General features: G+C 39.1%; 1 protein-coding gene across 1 annotated transcript in view; it reads right to left on the bottom strand.

Moving 5' to 3' along the window:
- Positions 1-1,059: 1,059 nt before the first annotated feature.
- LOC111589028 (kinesin-like protein KIF3C) overlaps positions 1,060-24,374 on the bottom strand; it is a 36,115-nt gene continuing 12,800 nt past the window's right edge. Inside the window, exons 2-8 of the mRNA XM_023299718.3 lie at positions 10,314-10,415; positions 9,927-10,049; positions 6,488-6,606; positions 3,435-3,551; positions 3,088-3,196; positions 2,500-2,645; positions 1,060-1,874 (exon numbers count right to left, since the gene is read on the bottom strand). Of these exons, the coding sequence (XP_023155486.2) occupies positions 1,787-1,874; positions 2,500-2,645; positions 3,088-3,196; positions 3,435-3,551; positions 6,488-6,606; positions 9,927-10,049; positions 10,314-10,415 (804 nt within the window). The 3' untranslated portion in view covers positions 1,060-1,786. The remainder of the gene's footprint in view (positions 1,875-2,499; positions 2,646-3,087; positions 3,197-3,434; positions 3,552-6,487; positions 6,607-9,926; positions 10,050-10,313; positions 10,416-24,374) is intronic.

The following is a 24,374-nucleotide window of genomic DNA, read 5'->3' as shown; positions in this document are numbered from 1 at the left end:
TCATCATTTAGGGTAACAGATACAAATGCTTGTTTGAATGCATGAAGGTTTGGTTCTGGTAAAGTCAGCTTGTTGGATAAAATGTTGATTACATCAAATGTGGAGAGTTCAAGTTTTACATCATCATTATGAAGGAAAAAAAGCTTAACTTGTGATTTAGCTTCTTTCTCCACTAGAGTAGGGAGCAGAGTTCGATGATCCGTGATGCTTTTAAAGATTTCAAACCTCAGTCTGACAGCATGAAGAATTCCTCATGCGTGATCTTGGAAGGGATGAGGAGGATTTCTGATCCACGAAAAACAGTTTTTGTCTGGAGGTAAAGATCCTTATGGGAGGAGGTTCTTCTTGCACTGTCGTTACTTTTTACATTTAGAGTAAATGGCCTTTTCTACAAATCTCCAGGCTTCTGCTGTTTTCTGAGGTTAGTGTTGTATCCCTCCTACTCTCCTCCTCGACCCTCCATGGCCAATCACAACACACCCACACCAGAACCACACAAGAACTGAGCTTTGTTGATTTATTGTGCAGTGGTGTGTGTGAAAGGTTTTGATACAATTTTGAGGGAAATCAAATAAGTTCTACTTGATGTAACCTAATTGATGGGTTTGTTTTCCATTTATCTTGTGCTTTATGGTATCTTTTTAAGGTGGCAGGCTGGGGATCATGTTCACTGTCCTCTGTCACTCAATTTTGAAAAGCAGAAGAAAAAAAAGAAGAAAACTATGACCAGACCATTACTATTCTTTAAAAAAGGAAAAGAAAAAGAAATAAATTTTTTCCCATTATTTCACGAAGAAAAAAAGACAACACCCAGCTCCACTTCATGGTTTTGTCTGAACTTTTAACCACATCTCATGGAGCTAATCTCATCTGCAGGTCCAGCTTTAGTTGGTGGATTTTTTTCAAGCTATTTTTTCTATAAGCAAGAATAAACTGATCTGTAGTTAGAAGATTTACAGTTTTGACTTTGACTCATTATTACTCTGGAATCTAATAACTATCTCTGTTTTCCATTAGCACCATATGAATAAAACTGTCAGTAAAATGACTTTGGAAGAGTGACATTTCTCATGTTTTTCATTTTAATGAGATTATTATTAGACATTTCATTAAATTAGACACTGTGGCGGGACAGAGGACAACATGTATGATAAAGGTCATCATTCAGGTTCCAAAGTACCTCATCTGACCAACAACAGCACACATCATATGTCGTAAGATTATTTTTTAAGTGTGCTCGTCTTCAAAAGCCAGCACGCACAGAAAAGACCAAACCGGCCCCGAAACATCCCGAACACATCAAGTATTTACACAGACATCTTACAGGGGATTCAAGCAGCTTGTGAGCTTTCAGATCTGTGTTGGTCACAACTTGAAAGACAAAACAGGCAATCATACAGCCCTGTATGTACACGACACACACACACACACACACACACACACACACACACACACACACACACAGTTCAGCACTGCAGCCAGTTGTTGAAGAGGACGATCTGACGCTCTTGGCCTCAAACATGCAGGAGAGGAGGGTCTGCTGGGTCTATAATCCATAGAACAGGAGGAAATGGTGATTTACAGAGATTCTGAGGTTCGTAAAGTCATTTATTTTCCTGTCACGAGATCATTTCTTTGCAGTCAGTGACCTCTCAGGATTCAGCTGAGGTGGTGGTGTGTGTTTGTGTCCCAGCTGTAGGCCTCACTGAGGAGTCTTAAGAGGACCACTGGCCAAAAGAGAAAGCGTAAAATAAATAGGAATAAAAAAACTCTCTTCACTAAAGCTTTACTGTGCTGCTGTGGATGTGGCAGTGTGACATGCCGCCAAGGAAACGTTAGAGGAGGAGGAGGTGATGGATTTTGGAGTCTGACACCTGCAATGAAAGATGAAAAAGAAGGAGTGGTAATTGAAATTAAAAACACATCATGTACAGTTTTTTTTTACATACAGTTGAGAGACAGATTAATAAGATTATCCCGCAGCACTGAGATTACACGCAGCTGAGAAAATGAGAGATAAATCATGAGATTAGGATGGCCTGGAGAGGGTGTGGCTAATCCTGAATAATCCCATTCAGAAATGCACTGACTCTAAACCGTTTACGGCTCACTCACCACAGACAGCCAGTAAAAACAAGTTTCACACATAAAAAGTTGAATATTCTTTGTTCTATACTTCAACACCAGTGCAGATGATGAATCCTAATGATGAAATTAATTTTATTAGTGACTTTTGCAAAACCAGTGCAATTATTTGTTGTCAAGAAAATAATATATTTATTTTAAAAATATGCCTTTAGTTGATATTATTATGGATTTTCAAACCACTACCAATATCGGTATTTCAGAGCTTAAAACATGGATAATATTTTTTTGATGTGTATGTTCTAAATGAGATTTTTAAAGAATCGTGACCAAGATAAATAAACTAAACTAAAAACTATTTCTATTGACAGATCTACTGCGTCACTGAGGATCTGTTAAAGGCTTCAGGCTCACCAGGAACGAGACTTGCAGATGCCTTTGTCCTTGGCGGGTGAGTTGTCCATAGAGGGACTTTGGTTGGGATCTGCCTCCGTTGAGCGATCCAGTGTGGCTGTGTTTGGAGGAGCCATGTCCAGCTCCAGAAACATGATGTTCTCAGCCTGCACACAGAAATACACAAGAGAGAGACATGACGAGTAATACTGAGTCACCTTGGCTCGCACTTACTGAACGCTACTCTGATCTCTAGTTTATCCCAAATATTTCATCGCAGATGCTTTAATGAGTTGTGCTGCTTGCATCACACTTAGTTAACATTTTAGTCACAAGGTCTCTGTCACCTAAAGACGACTTAGTAGTTGAAACACTGAAATAGAAGGTGAAATAACACTCTGTCACCTGTAGTCTGGCAAGTTGCTTTTTAGCATTTCAAAGCCACAGGATTTGATATTTGAGATTTTATTGGCATATTCTTTTAAGTAATCATTTTTTTCCTTTGTGTTTTCCTTGTAAACATCACAGCATTCCTGGCATTCCTCTGTTCACTATCACAATTTTTAAACACACATGCACACACGCACGCATGCACACACGCACACCTACCCTGTATCTGGAATGAGCTCCCATCGCTATGGCAACCCGGGCATACTGACTGATAGGCCGCTTGTATCCAACTGCAGATGCCGGCCTTTTCTTCATCTGCGACGATTTACTGAACAGAGGCGGAGAGAAGCACAAAAATCAATTAGAAATAAAGCTGAACACGTCAAACCACATCTGAATGAAGCTCAGGCCAAGCCAAAAGTAACATCTGGCACCTGGCACGTGCCACAGTAAGCAGAAAGAGCAAAAGGTCATGAACCTTGACTGAAATTAGGAGCGATCTGAGTTCATTATTTCCACCTCGTGTCCCAAAGGGGAATATCCTCACATCTACATCTAACACTGACCTTTCAGCAGGAACGAGAGGCTGGAACTTCCACTGGTCCTCCTCAGGGTCGAAGGTCAGCCTGTTCATGATCTTATTCTTCTCCTCCGGAGGGATGAAGTTCTCTATGATCAGATACCTGCAGACACACAACACACAGCAATGCACTATGAGGCCATACCCCAAGATATATGTTATATACAAGTCTATGGAGACACATGGTCTCCAGCAGCATTATGACTGAAACACTGCTTCTTATTTTTACGCTTTTTTCCATTTTGGACAAGAAAAGAGTCTTTTAGTTTTTTGCTTCTGTAGTGCCTTTTTTATATATATATCAGCACTAAATCCATTGTTATGTGAATAGTTATCTACGGTCACTCATATTCACTATGATGCTAAGAGATTGTGAACACTTGCTTCAATACTTTTGGTAAAGCCTCCTTTCTTAATGGAAGTCTTAAAGCTAAAACCTATGGTCATATTTAACTGAGGAGCAGGCTTCCTGTTGGTGGAGCAGAGCAATTGCAGGGAGCTGCACATAACCAAGGGTACAGATGCTTCGAAAAGTCAAACTGTCTTTTGTGATGACTAAAAAACAACAGATAATAGCAGACTGAGAGACTGTCAAGACTGTTTTTAGTAGGCGTTTTCCAGTAAGCAAAACTAGACTGACATCCTTTTGTCAGTTCAGACAAACATCAGCACTGCATGAACACAGCGGGGGAGCTAACATAGACAACCAAAAAAAACCCTGTAAAAACAATGGGCTGTTTGGGAAAGACATGTTCAACATTTGGAACACATTCCTAGTATATTCCTGGGTAATATATTTCTGCTGTTTACCCTGTTTACCTTTTTTTTAAACTAAAAAAAGGTTGAATGAATATTGTTTGTTAGACTGAGAGTAAAAGTAGCATGCTGCACATAGTGATTCAATGAGTATATAGGATATAGTTCTGCAGTGTATACACATCTTATACTTATAAAGTATGACACTGTTGTTGCTCTGATATTGGTATCTTAAAATGGTTTACAGTACTTGAATTGAGTGCCTTTGATCCTTCAAATTATTTATAATTGGAGGTGGTTCCACCGCTGGTGGTGAAGCGGTGGCAAAGATACAACAAAGGAGGATCCTTGAAAGACTTGCCTTGCTCAGGACATCCATCTGGCCTAACTGCAAGAGCCAAGAATCTGATGAGAAAGGCCAAGTGTAAAAGGCACCAGTCATGCCAGCGACTCAATCAGAGGCTGAAAAATCTTGAAGAAGATGTTTCTAAGAGCACTGTGCATCGTTGTTTAATAGAAACATTGGGGCTGAAAGCTTACAAGAGGCAATGTACCCATGATTCACCAAACTGCAAAAGGAGAAGAGACTGGCTTTTACACAGAAGTACATAACTCACTGCAAAAGACTGGGAGAACTGGATTTTCTCTGATAAATGCCCTCTCTACTTATTTACGACACCCAACAGCCAGAACGGCCATATCTATACAGATTATAGTGAAAAAGTACCATCTTCTGAGCAAGTGAAATTTAGTGCCCATAGTATGGTTTGGTTGCTATGTCCTCTTCAGGTCTCTTGGAGCTGCACATTGTGCCTCAAGGTACCACTGTTAACGCACAATATTATACCAAGAACACTCTAGAAAAGGTATTACTTCCTGTTTTGGCCAGGAGGAAAAAATCGGATCCTGTGACTGAATGGAAAATGTTTAAGAGATGCTCGGAATTAGTATTTATGCAAGATGGTGCCCCTGCTCACACTGTCTGTATGACTCAGCAACGGTGTTCTGAGCATCTAGCTGGCTTTCTGAGTAAGGAGGAATGGCCACCAAACTCCCCTGACCTCAACCCAATTGAGAACTGTTGGGGAATCCTGAACAGCTGCATCTTTACCAGTTCACCACCGACCACCATGAAACAGCTCAACTTTAGGGCTGTATGGGAGTGGGGGAAGATGGAACCATCCATACTCAAGAACCTCGCCCAAAAGACTGAAAGCCATGATCAAAGTAAAAGGGGGAAATACTTGTTATTGAATAAACTGATTATATTGCATATTCAGTCTTTGAGCTTTGTTTTTCTGGGGAGAATGACCGTTTGGGACACGGTGTATTAAATTCTATGTAAATACAGTATATACTGTAAGGAGTCATGAATACTGTTCTGTTCATCTGACAGAGATCATAAAATATAGTGGTAGGTTATAAGAAAACAAGGGACAGATGGTACAGATTTGCTGCACTTTATTTAACTGACGCTGGTTTGAAACGGCGTCTTTGGGATGAAGATGTCTCATTTTGTCAAATATCTGTTGCCTCAACTCATCCCTCCTCAAGTCTCTTCCTCACCTTCTCCAGTCACATCTCTGGTGGGAGGGATTGAGGCGTGAGGAGAGGAGACGAGGAAAAGAACTGAGGATGCAAAACCTGAGAAAGGAGCAGTGAGGACTGAGCACTCAAGGATGGAATGTCAACATGTTGATGGGCATTGTGGCCGCATGACTCCATTGTACGCTGGTCTCTACTTTTTTTAATGTCATTAGATACTGATTCCATTTTACTTTTTATAGTATACATATATACAGCATATATTAATGTATACCACAGCTCTGAATCTTTACAAGCAGCAGTAAAATAAATACTGTAGCCAAAATTATTCTATAATATGAAAGCTAGTATTGTAGCTCTGGCACCTGAAAAGTCCAAAAAGTAACTCTGAGCAAAGTTTACCGAACATTTTTCATTTTCACAAGATAAATTAAGGAGGAGGAAAATGTATTGAGGTAGTTTTTTTTTTTTAAATAACAACGTTATTTCAATAAAATTCTTGCCACTAATTTATATTCTGTTTCCAAAAAACCCAAAACAAAACAACTAAGGAGACACTTTTGAGTTCTTGTATATAGATTTCACACAAGCTTTATTTCGCTTTCAGGTTTCCACTTTTAAATTTTATCTGGTTTTCCAGACTCTCTTATCTCTCAGTGTTTGCTAGAATAAATTCCTGTGCAGCATGTACCAGTGTGTATCTGATGCTGACTTCTGCAGGGCGCCTGTGTGACTCACTTGAACTTGAGCTCTCTGGTGAGCTCGTTCTGAGTTTGCTCCAGCTCCTGCCGGCTCCTCACGTGCTCGTCGTTCACGTCTTGGATCTCCGCTTTGATGCACTGGAGCTTGGCGTACAGCTAGAAGGAGAGAGCCACACAGAGAGGGTGAGGAGGAGTGAGGTTCCCCGTGCGTTGTGTCTGACGAACTGGTCTCCAGCTCGCCGAAGCTTGGTTGCCCATAGCAACAGCACTGGAAGCGCTGGTGTCTGGAGAACGGGCCAGCCAATGGGAGCTCAGCAGCATGGCAGCCCTCCCTCTCCTCGTCTCATTCCTCCACTTTCCTCCAGCGCTCCTGAGTTTTCACACAGTTCATTGTTTGACTTCACCCAAGTAGGCTAATCCTGATTTTAGGCCTGAATCATGACACCGCAGTTCAAGTTCATTTTCATGCAGCTTGAACACGATGAGCATAAAGCTTTAGAAATGAGATCAGTAAGAAGCAATTCGATGGATTGCTAAAAACTGCTTTAAAATGGAGTCATTAATTCTGGAGACTGTTCTCTTCTGTTTATCAGCATTTCTTCTTTAGCCAGTGTTTACTACAACTTAAATCGCAGATGGAATTTTTCTCAAAGTATCTGAGAAAGTGATTCTTGACATTTTATGGAAGCAAACTGAGATATATACAGAGCCATGCAAAACGAGAAAGCAATTGTCCCCCTGAACCAAATAACTGGTTGGACCACCTTTGACAGCAACAACTGCAGTTAAATGTTTGCTACAGCTTATGATCAGTCTTTTACTTCACCATGGAGGAATTTTGACCACACTTTCCTTTGCAGAACAATTTTAATTCGACCACATTAGATAGTTTCAAGCATGAACTATGGTTTTAAGGTCTTTCCACAGCATCTCAGCTAGATTACATTACGGACTTTGACTCGGCAACTCCAAAACCTTAATTTTTTTCTTCTTGAGCCACTCTGAGGTGGACTTTCTTGTGTGCTTTGGCTCATTGTCATGTTGCATAAACCATTTGTGCTTGAGCTTTAGGTCCTGAACTGATGGTGGACATTCTCCTGGAGAATTTTCTGATAGAGAGCAGAATTCATGGCTGTCCATGGGTTGTCCAGAGCCTATGGAAGCAAAGCAGCACCAAACCATCACACTACCACCACCATGTTTCACTGTTGTTCTTCTGTGGAATGCAGAATTAGCTTTACACCAGATGTAACCGGGCCATGTCTTCCAAAGAGTTCGTTTGTGACCTTCCGGATGAAATGTCAACGTGGTCTTGGAGAAATACTGGTAGTCCAACCACTCGTGTGAAGGTTCGCCACTAATCCATGTTTTCTGTCTTTGTGGATAATGTCTCTCACTGTGGTTCTCTGGAGTACCAGAGCGTCAACAATGGCTTTGTAACTCTTTCCAAACTGATAAATGACATTTTTTCTCATCTGTTCTTGAATCTCTTTAGAAGGTGGCATCATGTGCTGCTTTTTGAGACCCTTTAGCTACTTCACAATACCAGACAGGTTCTATTTAAGTGACGTTTAGAGTCAACAAGTCTGGCAGTAACCATATATTAGTATGGCTGGTGAGATTGAACCCAAATGCCAAATTAATTTGGTCATTTGGTAGATTGGTAGCTAAGGGGAGCAATTACTCTTTCACGTAGGGCAAGGTGGGGATGGACAGCATTTTTCTTTCAATAAATTAAATCACCATTTAAAAACTGTGACATGTTTGTCTAATATTAAAACTAGTTTGATGATGTAAAATATGGATTTATTTATTTATTTTTGATAGAAAGCTAATGTTGTGTTATTACAGTTATGTTCTTCAAACCTCTGTGACAGAAATTTGTGACTGCATTGGGGTGGTTTGCAATGTGATGACTTTACTACTGCTATGGAAATTATTGTATTATTATTGTATTGAATACACCATTTTCTGCTGCAGGTGACAATGACTTTCATATGTTCTGACTGCAAGAATAAAACCTCTTTCAGGGGAGGAAAAAGCATTTAGTCTGGGGTAGACACTTTGGAGCAGCCCTGAGACAACAAACACCATTTTTCCGCCCTCTTCATATCTTCATTGAGTAGCAGTCTTCTCTTTTCTAACATCACCCACAGCAATGTAAATTTCACAATACAGGTAAACATAACAGACCAGCATTGTTCTGTTTCCTACATAGAACTGGAATTATGTCCAGTAACTACTATTTTTCACTGTTTTGGCGAATTTGGAGTTAACATCACAGTCAAAGCTGTTGGATCCTCCATCACGATAAGAACAGAAAGACTGAAAGGGCCAATCAGTGGGACCATTTCTAAAAGCGTTCCTGCCACCTCACACCTGCTCCAACTTCCTGACAAGATTACTGAGACTTTCCTTCAAAATGGTGAAAAGGGTCTTTTAAAGATATGAAAGATTTTTCTCCACTGTGGTGCAGTTGAGTAACCTGCATATCTCCTTTGCCGCTGGAAACTTTTAGGAAAAACACAAGCAGCTCATGACGACCAGTCAGAGCTCTAATGATGTCCATGATGAATCTTTGTAAGCAACATCGCCCCAAAGTCCACTTACATTTTTGAGAAACAGTACGTCAACTAAATGTTATGACAGCTTATCCTTCATTTTGCACATGCCTAAAATGCTCAAAAAAGCAAGGACTCTGGGAGTAAAACGAGGGAAAGCAGACTTGTGACTGGTTATTTATGGCAAATAACCAGTTCAGCAGTCGAGCTCATTGTCCTTCTATAAAACTTGAGTCTCACATAATGCCCTCTGAGCTTTAAATGCACTGTGTGAAAATGTTTACTCTCCCTTTTGCTCAAAGTGAAGGCATCATGCAGTGGGAGAGGAGTAGAGGGAGCAAAGATCAGCACACGATCATTAGTCACATTGTCATCCACAGTCACACAATGGTCCGTTGGGTGTTAGTCCCGCTTGTTCGTGCCAGTGCAGCAGATTGGAAAGCAAAAAGTAGCAGGGAAGAGTTCAGAAGTATTTTTTTTAGGGTTCGCATTGGAGGTTTTAGTGAGTTACTGGGAGATTTTGAGCATTCTGACCAGGAAGGGAAAACAGATTTAAAAAGTTAGTGTGGAAAAGCGTGAATCGGCCCAAGACGGAAGGTGATCAGAAGAGAGGAGGGGACGGCAGGACAAACCTTAAGGTACTGAGATTTAAGTGTGTGTCCGAGTGGAGCATGTGTCCGAAGCAGGGGGTCATTGGGTTCCAGGTCAGGGGTCAAAGGGGCAGAAAGGGTAAAGAGGGATATTCTCACATTAGGAACAAAGAAGAATGTGTTTCTATGTATGTGTGTCTATGTCATTGTTACAAAAGTGTGTATTTATTGTACATGTATAAAAGGGCAGCCTACTGTATTTGCATTGTGCACACCTGTGTGTTATACTGTGCAGTTGTACAAACAGTATCTATAGATATTTTACCTTCTTGAGTTTCTTGGTCTTAGCCTCGACCTCCTGTTGCAGAGAAGTGAAAGTCTCTCTCAGCTCTAGTGTCTCTTCATCCTGGACCAACATTTGCTGCTGCATCTCCCTCTCACTGCGTGTCTGAAAGCGTAAACGTCACATTCGACTTCAACTCATGTTGAGACAAAGGGAGGCAATAATGAGGCACTTTTTTCACGGTATTATAAACTTTTAAGTATTTTCTGTAGTTCAGGCTACAAAAAACACTCACAAAATATTGCTTATTGTAGGTCTACACGAAACATCATAAAAATAAACATCTAACAGTAAAATGTGCTGTAAATGTCAAAACTATGAATTCTCTTTGATGTTTTTGATTTGAACCTTTTACAAACAATGGTTTACCTGCTCAGCAATCTCATGCCTTTTTATCTCCAGCATCTTCTGCTGTTCATTGGTGTGATCCATGATGTTCTTTCCACCAACCAGCAGTTTGCTCTCCATCGCCTGAGAACAGCAAAGAGTATTTGTATCATCATTTAGGAAGGTACAATATTGTACTCAAACAATGTCTGTCAAAACTCACATGTCCAGGCAAGGAGATAATGATCAACACAGTAAACATTCTCTATTACTTCACACCAATAGTCATTATACACATACATACATACAGATACACATAAATCAGCAGTAAGGTGGAATTGCTCTATTTTTAATCAAATTAAAGATTCAGACTAGTGGTGGGATGCGATTAAAAATGTATCGAATTAATCACAGGCTTTGTAAAGAATTAACCGCGATTAATCACATTCTTGCCAAACTGCAATATTTGACACAATAAGCAAAGTTTTTCCAATTTAAATACATTTTAGTTGATGACTGACTCAATGAATAGAAATATATGTGAACTTAAACAGAAAAAATGTTTCATTTATATTTATCGGTGCATTTTTCTTCTGTCTACAACATTCGCAGATTACTGCAAATTCAAAATGCAATTATAGCTATTATTTTCAACATTTTAAGACTTTTTGTAAACTCAAGCACTTTTAACGGTCCAAAGCATCGTGAAACTTTCGTTAAACGTCTAAACTAGCTCTCGTTGAAACAAAACAAAGACAGATTCAGCAGCTTATTTCTCGCTTCAAATGCTTTCAGAAATACTTTTTTCTGAATAGTTTTCATAATAAAAGAGAAAGTTTTCGTTCGAGCCGCCATGTTGGTCCGATGTTTCTGTGCTGAGTACGTCCTGTGGATGTTCTTCACGGCTGGCAAACAGACTTTACGTGCATTACTGCCAACTACTGGGCTGGAATGTGCATCAGTGTTCCGGTGTGGCCTCACTTTTCACTGCAATATCACTGCACCTCTATGGAAACAACTAACTACAGAGTACTCTGCACATCAACTCTACAAAGATATTTCACCGTGCTGAATGTATCCTTCAGATATTTGCTGACCACTTGCTTCTCTGTAAACCATTAAAAAAAAGGTCAACATTTTGTGACACAAAAATTCCATGTTTTTTTTAAAAAATAAAAATGTAGTGGTACTACAAGGAAAAACGTAAAAATGTGAAAATAAAATCAAATTTATTTGATTCATGTATTTTTTTTGACAAAAAATCATGATGATAGACTGGGAAAACAGTGATATGTTATGAGTAAGACTATAAGTTGTAATATTTGAAGAATTAAATTGTAATTTCACATTTGTAATGATAATATTGAATAAATAATAAATCAATATTAAATTCATATGTGCTGAAACTCCACTAACAATTCTTTTTTTTAAAGGATTATAATCAGTTTGCATAAACACACCTTAATGGACTTGAGGCATTTATTAAAAGTAGATATGGCATCATTGATACATGTTTTCTTGATATGCAATATGATTTTAAACATGACTCCAGATCACTGCCTATACTAAATTATAGCACATGCTGTAGAGTGGATCTAATTGACATTTGAGTATTCCTGTTAATCATTATTGTCAGAATCCTTCAAAATGTGTAATGTGTCATAGCCCAACTTTGACTCGCATTTAAGTAAAAAAGGCCATTGTAGTATAAAACCATACTGATATCAACTGGTATAACTTCCCTATTATTGAGTTTTTATTCTATCCAACAAAACCCAATTAATCAAAGGTGTCTTAACAAACATAACCAACATCAAGTTTCACAAACAAAAAAAGTAAAACTCTAATCTGCATTAGCTGACAGGCCAAAAAAAAAAAAAACTACATAAAACGTACCCTTTTCTGCCTTTGAATCTCATCAAGGTCAAACTAAGTTCATCTGGACATTAAACAGCTGAGTCTTTGTGTTTGTGTGCTGTAGCTGCAGTGTATGCAGACTTTGTGCTGATGATGCAGGCGGACGCTGGAAGTTGGCAGCTTTACATCGGCATGATGACACCATCCTACAATGAGCTGAGCTCTGCTGAAACTTTGCAGAGCTCTGGACATGAATCATGTTTAAAAGTAGACCAGCACAAAAATACACAGTTCCCATTTCATAAAGTAAAACACGGTATCGACCTTCTTGTTGACTGAATGCACACAGTGTCTAATGGTAATGATGTTTGATAGTCATGTTGGTCCAGACTGAAAAAGCTCGACAGCAATTTGATTCATTAGTAATGACATTTTGCACAGACATTATTTTCTCCTACAGGATGAATCCCCTTCCATTTCCATGCACAAGAAATATCTCAGTATCAGTGAAAATGATGAACATGTACAGTACGTGAACACTCACAAGGACTCTTCCACTATCAGCTTGGCATTTGCTGTTTTTATTGAAATGCACAGCAATAATTTCAATGAAATTTTGCAAGACAATTAATGCCCTTATGAGGACTGTTGGCAAAAACTTTATTAGATTCTTAACTTTTAGACTCTAATCATCATCACATTACAATTTGAATGTATCCAGTAATTTGGAATTTGTTCAAATATTAGCAAAACTAATCTTTCCATCTTTCTCCAACAATTTACAAATGACAAGGCAGAATTATCAGGATATACATGGTTTTTCAAAGACATAAAATACAAATTTTGAACTTAAAATAAATTGAAACATATTGATTTCAAAGCATTGTCACAGTAAACAAATTAAGATGCTGATGATAGCTTTTAGCTTAAAGTACTGCTGGAATTCAGGACAGACTCACACAGCTGCTACTGCACACACTAGTTTTCTTTCAGTTTTTACATTTTTTCCTACCTTTTCCAAAACTGGACAACTTGGCAAGAATTTAGCAGGTGTACATGCTTATTGTTTCTGTCTGTCTCATTGCAGTTCCTGGGTAGTCTAACTAACTAAATGTAGACTTTGGGTATAAGCCTGCCATTTGACCCCAAATTTTCATGCGGGTCTCCCTCCCCCTTCTGCTGTTCGTGTGTTACCGACCTGCCACTTTTTAAGTCTGGACTGAAAACCTATCTATTTAGACGTGCTTTCAAATCCTAGGACTGTTTTATGGTTTTTATGGTTTTATGGTTTTCTTAGTTTTGTGTTTTTATGGGTTTTATGGGTTTATAGTAATCAAAAATTGTATTGTTTTGCTTATTATTCTGTCTGGAAAGCACTTTGGTCTTGTTCTATGTTGTTGGAAAGTGCTCTACAAATAAATTTTTGATCGATCGATTTTTTGATTGATTGTTACTGTCTTCAAAATCCACTTTGCTACGGGAGACGACAACAACAACCTCAGTGCAGCAACCTTTCCGCTGAAAATGGCAAGTTTTGCCAAGGAGTGGGTCATTCAATAAGGTAAATAATCCACCACAACAATTCCTTGATCGTTTATTTTCAGGGACACATCACTGCATCCTGTGTTTAGTAACCCAAAACAACTGTGATTGGTTTTAAAAATACACACAAGCCAGAGCTTTTTTTTTCCCCCCAAGATAGAGATAAACCATTATCCAGTACTGAAAAAGCATAGCAGAGACAGGTCTGGCTAAGATATTCTATGAAACTCAATACTGAAATTCATACTGGACCACACAAACACAACAATTCCACCCGTTTTAGATGTTATCACCCCATTAAGTGGTGCTCCAATACCACCACGATTTTGCAAAGATCATGGTTAAAATATACCTTGCTGCTACATTTATCACATGCTATCAATCAATTATCTACATTTTGCATGTTTCCTAGGTGGCCACTTGACCAGAGATTTTCCATGCACTTATTCACATGACCGCAAGAGGTCACCTATATTATCTATGCTACTGATCAGTGATCAGAATGGATGATGGAAGAGGTTCCAAGGAGCTCACATGTATGGAATGATGACAAAACAGCGCAAAGATACAAACAACATACAAAATCCAAACAACTCATAAACAATAACACGCTAAAAATGTCATAAAACGACAATCACAGCATTCTTAGTCTCTGTAAAGTTTGCTCCTTTTAGGTGCTTTCTAGTTTTTATTTCTACCCTTTAAGGTGAAAATCCAAGGTGCAGGTCGTACACTATGTCTTAACTCTGTCACTGCTAGAAAGTCATTATCATTTCAAGCCTCTGGTTACAGCATCTCTGGTTACCGTGGAGATTAAAGGCCTGAGGTCACAGTGATGCAATCTTCAAGTCCAGAAAGTGAATTACACATGGATACACTCGCACACACCCCTATCCTGAGGGCAGAAATCTGAAAGAGCGAGAACTGAGTAACAGGAGAGGCAGGCGGAAGAAACACTGAGACAGAAAACGTAGAAAGGCAAAGGGGCCCCAAGACGGACAAACAGAGGCCACAGCCATTTTGAATTGGCCACATTCCAGGGCTTTACACAAAAAGACAGTGTGTGCATTTCAACTGCGTGCAGCCTATACATTCTCCAGCATTTGCACGTACCACACCGTCCACTTGATTATATGAGTGAACACAAAAACACACACTTAAACTCATGCAGAGCACAGTGGAGTCCTTCAGAGAGGATGCGTCTGCAGCAAGTCTCTACAGAAAGCCTCTTTGTTAGAAGCTGTCTTTGTGTTCGTTGTGTATATGTGTGTGTGTGTGACTGCCTGGTTTGCTGCTCTTTGTGTTCTGTCATATTCTTTCAGCTTCATTAAAGGGCTGATTCATGTCAGGGATTTTCCCTCTCATGCGTCCCATGTCTCCTCTCCCTGATAGGCTGCTTCTATAGATGCAAATCCTCCATATATAGGCTCTAAAAATGTAAGCTCTGAATGGCCTCTGACTTCAATGGACAACCTGACACATTAAACTCAGGGCTTCAGTTCTTCTCCACCTGTTTCATTCGTCATGCTATTATCTAATGAAGAAAATAGATACGTACTGATGTCCTAGCTTCATTCAAGGATAAAAAAAAAAGCTGCTATGTGAAACTGTGTCAAAACCCTAATTACATCTACTCACAAACAACATCCAATTATATGAAACAAAGATGGTGTATTCTCTACATCCCCCCGGTTATAAAAAAAAAAAAAAAGCTAGGAATCATTGACATCATAACAGGAAACAAGTGCATTTCTCCTGTCGTGACATTCTGTTCCTCAAAGAAAAGATAATATTTTTTTCAGTGAAAACAAATGTCAATCAAGGGAAAGCTTCACTTCAATTAGTTGTAAATATAGCTTCAATATGACAGAGACACTGGAGTGCTTCCTTGTTGCTGAACTTGTTTGACAGAAATATTTGACTAGAGCAGTAATTACTGCAGAGTTCATGTCAACAATCAAGTGGTAAATAGGAAAGGGAAAGGAAGAATTTTCTGAAAGCTCTGATAAATATGAAGCTTAAAAGTATGAAAGTGCTGACATTTACTATTGTCAAACACTAGACACATACTGAACTTAACTGTTTAAAACAAAGTCGTCATGGGTGAGTCCTCCCACCTAGTAGCTACCTTAGTAATGCTCCAACAGTTATTTTGGGCCAACAGACTCCAATCTAAATGAATAGTGAGAGAGAGTCACTCAATTTCAGTGGTCACTGGGACATAAAACTTCACATACAGAATCAAAATTCTTTGCGAGTTTGACCCAAATATGATTTAAAAAGCGTTTTCCCTAAAAGTTCTACTTTTACTACAAATATGCACAGTCACAACACTGCACTTGCTAAGCCCCAATAATGTTGGGGACTGTAACTATGTCTGTGAAGCTTTTACACTTAGGGAGAATGCAGAAAAGGTGTGCACATGGAACCTGTAAGTTCAACCTTAAAGGGAAAGCTGTATTTTCACATTCTGAAAGCCAAAATTGTAAGAGGAATGACGTCAGATATAAATCTGTGGATGTTCTCAGTCATCCAGGTCATGATAAGTCTCAAGCAAGCATAAGTTATGGCAACTGGACTAACCTCGTGTGAGTCGAAAACGTTTCACCTCTCATCCAAGAGGCTTCTTCAGTTCTGAAAGCCTGGTGGGGAGTACCAGATATTTATCCACCAGGAGGGTGGTGGCAAAAACAAGTGGACAAAGACCCGAAACCAACAGACTCGTTAGGTGTTAATGTGAGTCGTTAGCCTTTGATGGGCGGTCGTTACCCCTCCCAGCCCTCTAGGAGGGTGGTTGGGGGTCACCTGACTGCAAGTGGGACAGATGGCTGCACCTCCTTGGGAGGGCTCTAAGAACGGCGTTGTAAGTGGGAGACAAGTGGTGTCTGAGGCCCCCTCCTCTGTTCAAAGATGGCCGTTCTAGTTTGACATGAATGGCTTCTTTTACCCCTCTCTCAAACCATCTGTCCTCTCTGGCTAGAATGCGCACCTTGTGGTCATCAAAGGAATCCTTTGATGACCACAAGGTGCGCATTCTAGCCAGAGAGGACAGATGGTTTGAGAGAGGGGTAAAAGAAGCCATTCATGTCAAACTAGAACGGCCATCTTTGAACAGAGGAGGGGGCCTCAGACACCACTTGTCTCCCACTTACAACGCCGTTCTTAGAGCCCTCCCAAGGAGGTGCAGCCATCTGTCCCACTTGCAGTCAGGTGACCCCCAACCACCCTCCTAGAGGGCTGGGAGGGGTAACGACCGCCCATCAAAGGCTAACGACTCACATTAACACCTAACGAGTCTGTTGGTTTCGGGTCTTTGTCCACTTGTTTTTGCCACCACCCTCCTGGTGGATAAATATCTGGTACTCCCCACCAGGCTTTCAGAACTGAAGAAGCCTCTTGGATGAGAGGTGAAACGTTTTCGACTCACACGAGGTTAGTCCAGTTGCCATAACTTATGCTTGCTTGAGACGTCAGATATGAAATAAACTGTGTGAAAGAGCTCTATAGACCAAAGCTGAATCCACTGAAGAGCAATGAATATTCCTTTGTTTGCTTCAAGGTAAGACTTGACCTGGGTAATAAAAGAAGGGAAAAACATACTGGTGGTAGACACTCCATCATACAATAGTTTCACTTGAAAGCATTAGATACAAACTGCCATGAACACAAAATCTGGTTGCATGAAGAAGCCCCAGTTGTGCTCCCTGCAAAATTATACACAATACAAGCAGTGCAGAAATCATCCAGCGGTAAAATTGAATTTACAGTCGCCTCAATTTGACATTTAAGCTCTCTTTTAAATTAACTTAATCTTTCATTTACTGCAGACACAGGTTCATGGGTTCCTATGACTGATGTCTTATTACAATTTTAGGTCTTGGATAGGAAACAAGAGGTAAATAAATCCAGACTCTGGATATTATTAGAAGGGTTAAAAAGAAAAATAAAAGCAAATGTCAGCTGAGTCTGTGAACTTTTCACATTTCATCTGATGATGAAGATGGGGCAGGGTGTAGAGGAGGAGGCGGAGCAGACGGGGAGATGACTCGGTGAGAAGACCAAATGACCTTCAATCACATGAGATGACTCACTCACTTGTCACCACAGTCATTATTCTGCTCCCAGACATCCAGGCAGACACACAAACTGGGTTGTGTTTCCATCTCTCTTATTTAGATTAATTCCCAGTCCAAACCTTACATCAACCTTAAATCAAGTCTTTCACTTCAAAATATATGATTAATGTCCTGAGGACTTTTTATCTCTGAAAGAGAAGTAAATCCTCCAGTGTGACAGATGTATGACCCCTTAACATGATTAGTACGTACACGCAGACACAGATGTGCTTGGATGTGAAAAGAACAACAGAGACATATTTGTCCATAGTGGCAATATAAACTTTAAGTCCAAAGGCTTAGAGTGCAACATTTGAGTTTTGCCACTTGTTTTTTTTGTACATCCACAAAGCAGAGCTCACAAAGAACAGATTTTGAACATCTGTTTGTTGTTGTGAAGTACTATTGCATATGAGAGAAAGCTCAAATCTTTTTGTGGTTGCAGACAGAGTTGTAAGAAATCAGAGAAAATGCCTGAAGTGGCGTCACCTGAGTTAGCATCAGTTGGGTCTGAAGTCTACAACATAGAAAAAATAAAAATAAAAACACTTGGGGTGTGCAGCTGAGAGCACTGACCTTTACCAGCTAACAGCTCAAGGCTGTATTAGCTGCTACTGACATACAGTCAAACCACATGCTGCATTCCATTTGAAAGTTATACATAGGAGCTGGAAATTACATTAAACTCAAGTTATACAATACTTTTGTACAGTAAAAAAACCCAGAAAATCAAGATATATGCCTCCAGGACAATCTTTGCTTTCACAATAGCCATTGTTAGCAATAACAGTCCTTAACAGTACTTTGGTACTATGGGTGTATGAACACTTTAGCAACACCTCCAAAGATAGAAGTTGGACAGAAACATGTGTTTAGCTGATTTAATGAGCTACAGATAATACAGAAATGCTAATAAACTGTACATTCTACAGCTTTCACTACTGGGAATGTGCTGAGCAGCCATTTTGGATGATTTGGATGTTATGAGCCAATTAAACGGCCTATAATCAGTGCATATTATTCCCAAACTTATGGGGCAATAGGAACCTCTGACAGCTTCTAGGACCCTCAGTAGACGTGTTATCCTTCATTCTGGTGGTTGTGTGAATCAGTGCATGTAAAATCTCCAGTGAAGCTGTCAGTCTGGAAACATACAAACTGGAGCTTTGTTATATGCGATAAACTAAAATGTGTGACTGCGAATTTCAATCATTTTCTAAACCTATCCAAGAAGTTTTGGTGCCTAACTTTAACCAAACAATGACTGAAAAACATAAAGTGAATGCAAAAGTGAAAACGAGGCTCAAGTTAAAATATAATAGGATAAAATGGGTCAGATATGGAACATAAACTCAAGTCTCCTGTATAATAACCTGATGACTTAAACCTTTTTCATCCCTTACAGCTTCCGAATTAGACTTTTGTTTCTCTTTGTAAATGAAATGTTCCAGTATAAATGGAACCCACCATCGGACTGAAGTGTTGAATTTTAGGAAATGTAGGAGTTTGGATTTGACAACCTACAGCAATGGGAGGAATGAAAAAGATAATCTCTCTGGCTCTACTACATCTATTTAGATCTTTTAAAAAACTGTCCAATGTAATGCTACTTACGCTTTCCATGATAATGGCTTGTGTGTGCATGTTTACTCATCAAGTAAATTGTGTAATTGTATTTTATCAATCAGATGCAGTGAATATTAGGCACTTAGGTATTTACTGCTTATAATAACACTGACTTCAGTGCTCATGTTCTCCAAGTTATACGGTGTCTGCAGGATGATGCTAAAAGTAGAAAAAGAAAACTCTGAGGCATTTCTACATGCATTACACTTGGCTGAGAGTGCATGTGTGTGGGAGTGCCAGCCTACACATTTCTTTGAGGCTGTATAATCTGCCCGTAAGTGCGCGCTCAAATTCTTTTGGCTGTGACTGATCCATTTCCTGATGGGAAAGTGAAGAGAATGGGAAATGTTGCATATTGAGCCGGCTCATCCACATCAGGCAGCCAATCAAAGCGAGGTCAGTGCCTGCTGGGAGCGACCTGGCTATAAATACAATGTGACGACAACAGGTCTTGTGCGCACAGCAGAGAGACACAAGTCTTGCTGGGAAGAGACAGAAAAACAGAAGGGAGGGAGAAGTGAAAAGGAGAACACACAAGATGCTGAGTTTGAAAGACAAAGGTCAAAATAAGGGAGAAGACGGTCAGGACGTCTCTGAGAATCTGTTTCACATTAGTGCTGGTCGATGCAAAAACCACTTAAGCAGCCACAACTTGCCGTATCCAATCTCATTATCATTTACTCACAGTCAGTCATCTACCGACTAACAAACACACGGGGGAGATTGACTGAGTGACATCCCCAGTTATCCTGCCTAAATATGGATACACAGGCAAGAATGTTTAGTAATATGTCTTATTTGTCTGTTGATTTATTCCAACAAGCTGAATAGTCATAATAAAACCCACAGATTGACGCGTCTGAATCCAATTTTTCTCAAAGAATGAAATCTGTGACCATTTCCCTGTTTCATTCTTAGTAAGTAGTTTCTAGACATATTTAATGTACTGTTATACATTTATGTCATATGTCATGTTATACATACAATATACATTTAGTGAAATGATCACATTTGTTGTAATTTATCTCTAACTTCATATTAACTGCACATTTACTTTGCTAAACTGTTCCTTTGAGAAGAAAACAGAAAGCCTAAGTAGGTTTATTCTGAACTGATTTTGTACTTGGAAGTCTTTACACATCTTGTAAAATGGTTACATTCATTATTCATATACTTTGATAATTGTTATTTTATGAGGTGTAAGATTTCAATAGCTAAATATTACAACCCTCTCATCCCTCCAAACAATTTGTTTTATTATTAAACTTATACTACTGTTCAAAAGTTTGGGGTCATCCTGAAAATTCCATGAAAACTCACACTTTCATTCATGTGCTAACATAATTGCACAAAGGTTTTCTAATCATCAATCAGCCTTTCAACACCATTAGCTAACACAATGTAGCATTAGAACACAGGAGTGATGGTTGCTGGAAATGTTCCTCTGTACTTCTATGTAGATATTCCATTAAAAATCAGACATTTCCAGCTAGAATAGTCATTTACCACATCAACAATGTCTACACTGGATTTCTGATTAATTTAATGTTATCTTCATTCAAAAAAATGCTTTTCTTTCAAAAATAAGACATTTCTAAGTGACCCCAAACTTGAGCGATGGTGCATATTTAATATTTTATGTCTGTGTGCAGATATTTCTCTTCCATTCTGTGTTTGCACTGTTTAAGGAAGGATGCATGTGTTGTTTAAGAAAAGAGTTTTCTTTATGCCACAAGAAAACACACATGGACACACACAGAGCTGATTCATCAATATTTCAGTGATGCAGCCCTCCATGCTGAAAGATGGAGAGCAGCGATGAGCCTTTTCTGTTTATCAGCCTCTCTCACACACACACACACTCACACACGCACACACTCACACACACACACACAGACACACACACACACACACACACACACACACAGGCCTCCCTCTGTTAGCCTTTCTCCTCCTCTAATTTAACAGGAAAGCAGCGATGTAAACAGGAAACCCAGTTATTGCATCCATAAGCTCAGAATGTATGTGTGTGAGAGATTGTGTTTTTGTAAAATAGATTTTTTTATTCTTAAACAGATATCTACTGTACTGTGGAAATCTGGTATGTACGTAAAGCATCTGTATGTACTGTACATGTATGTGTGTGTCTGTGTGTTTGCTACGCTGACGATATTTCCCATGAGGCAATGGGCATTGTTACTGACCCTGCATTCTGAACTGCAGCTGGCAGGATACAGGAAAAACCTTAATGCACGGTCAATGTCGAGTTCCTCCATTTAACAAAGGACAAACAAGGAGATAAATTAACGTCAAAATGAGGTAATGCTATGTGGCTACTATAAACATGTGGTATGTATTCGTTTCTCAGCTAAAGATTTAATTATTATCCTGCTTCTGGCCATGTTGCCCTCCTCTGTTTGTTGGAAAGCCTGACAATGCAACATCTATTTTAGGTCTCCTACAAAAGGAATTCAAAGATCAAAAGCATTGTAGAGAAGGAGCCCAGTGTTTCCCAACACAGACTTAATCTGGGCAGTGTGCCCATAAGTGTTTATTCTTAGTTTCAGTTTATTACGTAGATTCACACTCCTGAGGAAACTGTGCGAATAGAATTCTCTGTTACCACAAATTTCACAGTTTGCTCCAAATGTGCAAGGATTGGTCTTGATGTTTTTAAACTGTAACTGCACATTAATCAATTAATGGTGTGTGCAAGTGTCCTATGTGCTGTGCTGCTTTTCAGAAAAACCTGTGAAACAACATGCAGAAAATCACCAGTTGAAATAGTTGATGAGGCAAGTTTTAGACAATTACAAATCATCACTAAATAACTACTTTAACAAAAGGGCTGGCAAGAGGTTTGAAAGACATATCTTTAAAAAATTACCAAAATGACACCATTTATCAGAGTCAGAAACTTTGAAATCAGAGAGAACAGATAATCATATTTTTAACTTTCTGATGTTCCATGAAGTAATTGTGTGACATGCCGCTTCTGTCAGAGAAATTATCCAAATCTACAGTCATGGAAAAAAATATTAGACTTGTTTTCTTCAATTTCTTGTTCATTTTAATGCCTGGTACCACTAAAGGTATATTACCTGAAGAAGACAATGAACACAACAAAAAATGCAGGTGATTACATAATACTTTATGTCCTGTTTGAAAAGCTTAAGCTTCATTGTATTCCCAAAGTATATAAGAATTAATTTCATTTTCATAAACAGTATTGCTAGAGTGGTTTCCTGCTTACATTCAAGCCGTAGCACAACTCAGAAGTTGTCAGCGCTCATCAAAATGCCTAAAATAAAAGAATTATGTGAAGCCACAAAGGCAGCTGTCATGGCACTGCTGGAAATTGACATGAGTGAGAGACAGGGAGCGAAAAAACTGAAGATCTCCAAGACAGCCGTTCATTACACCAAGAAAAACAAGCCAAACATGGTACTACCAAATTTCTAGCTGGTCGTGGCAGAAAACATCTTTCTACTCCATGAGATGACCATGCACTCATCCATCCCTGTATCAGGAATCGTTGTCAGACCTCCAGGGACCTTAAAAATTAGTGGGCACCGTGGAGAAATGTGACTTGTTCATTATGGACAATTAGAGACCCACTTCTTGAAGCTGGTCTGAAGTCACACAGGGCATGGAAGAAGCCCTTCATCAACAAAAGGCAGAGGAAAGAGCGGTTACTCTTTGCTGGAGATCACAAGGATTGGACTGTTGGCTAAGGTTCTCTTCAGCGATGAATCCAATTTTCAGTTGATGTCCACTACAGCCCATTTACTGGTTAGGAGGAAGCCTGGAGAAGCCTACAAACCAGACTGTCTTGTCCCTACAGTAAAACATGGGGGTGGATCAGTGACGATCTGGGACTGTTTCAGTATGGATGGAACAGGGCAAATGCAATTGTATGAAGGGCGAATGAACCAGGTCATGTACAGGGCTACTCTTGAAAACAATCTTCTTCCATCAGCTGGAAAACTCTTTCCTGCCTCCAACGACTAAATTTTCCAACAAGACAATGCCTCTTGCCACATGATAAAGTCAGTTAAAGCCTGGATAGAGAACCAGAACATTGGAACCATCCCTTGTAGTGCTCAATCACCAGATGTAAATTCAACTGAAAACCTGTGGAAAATCATCAAATATAAAATAGAGAACCACAAGCTCCAATACAAAGCAAATTTGTTTGAATGTGTGCAACAGGAATGGGCTGCTGTGACAGCAGAACAATGTCAGAAACTGATGGAGAACATGCCAAGACGCATGACTGCAGTCATCAAAAACAATGGTTATGAATCAATACTAACTCCTGTGTGTATCACATGACAAAAATAGACAGAAAATAAAACATGGAATGCCTAAAAGCACTGTTTTTGGCAGTACAATGCCATAACTATTGATGTAAGAACATAAATGATTTTGGTTATTATCAAGAAAACCATGGAAAATAGCTAGATATCAGTTCTTTAATTAAACTCATCTCTTTGTTGTTATCATTATATTTGTCCAAACAAATGTACCTTTAGTACCTTTACCTATATATATATATATATATATATATATATATATATATATATATATATATATATATATATATATATATATATATATATATATATAGCTATATTATAACTGTGTAATACTGCAGAAGACCTTGATGTAAACCGTTTTTTGAACAGGGTTGTCTGGTTTTTCAAAATAAACATGAAATAAGAAATGTAGAAAAAGACAGTGAGAAGAAGGAGGACATTGCAATTTTGACCCAGAAAAGTGGATCTAAGAATAGTCCACTGGAGGGTTGTAAACTGCAGCTTCCTGATGAGAAGCTGCTGCTCAGCATGAAGCTCTACACAGCAGCTGCACTGATACCCAACTGTTTCATAACAGTGCAAACACTAATTAGAGCCACACTGTGCTTAGTTAAATGAAAATGACTAAGATTAGGACAAGGATT

Source organism: Amphiprion ocellaris, chromosome 12 (assembly GCF_022539595.1).
Source record: "Amphiprion ocellaris isolate individual 3 ecotype Okinawa chromosome 12, ASM2253959v1, whole genome shotgun sequence".
In the NCBI taxonomy this organism is placed as follows: domain Eukaryota; kingdom Metazoa; phylum Chordata; class Actinopteri; family Pomacentridae; genus Amphiprion; species Amphiprion ocellaris.
This window is presented reverse-complemented; position numbering and strand designations above follow the sequence as displayed.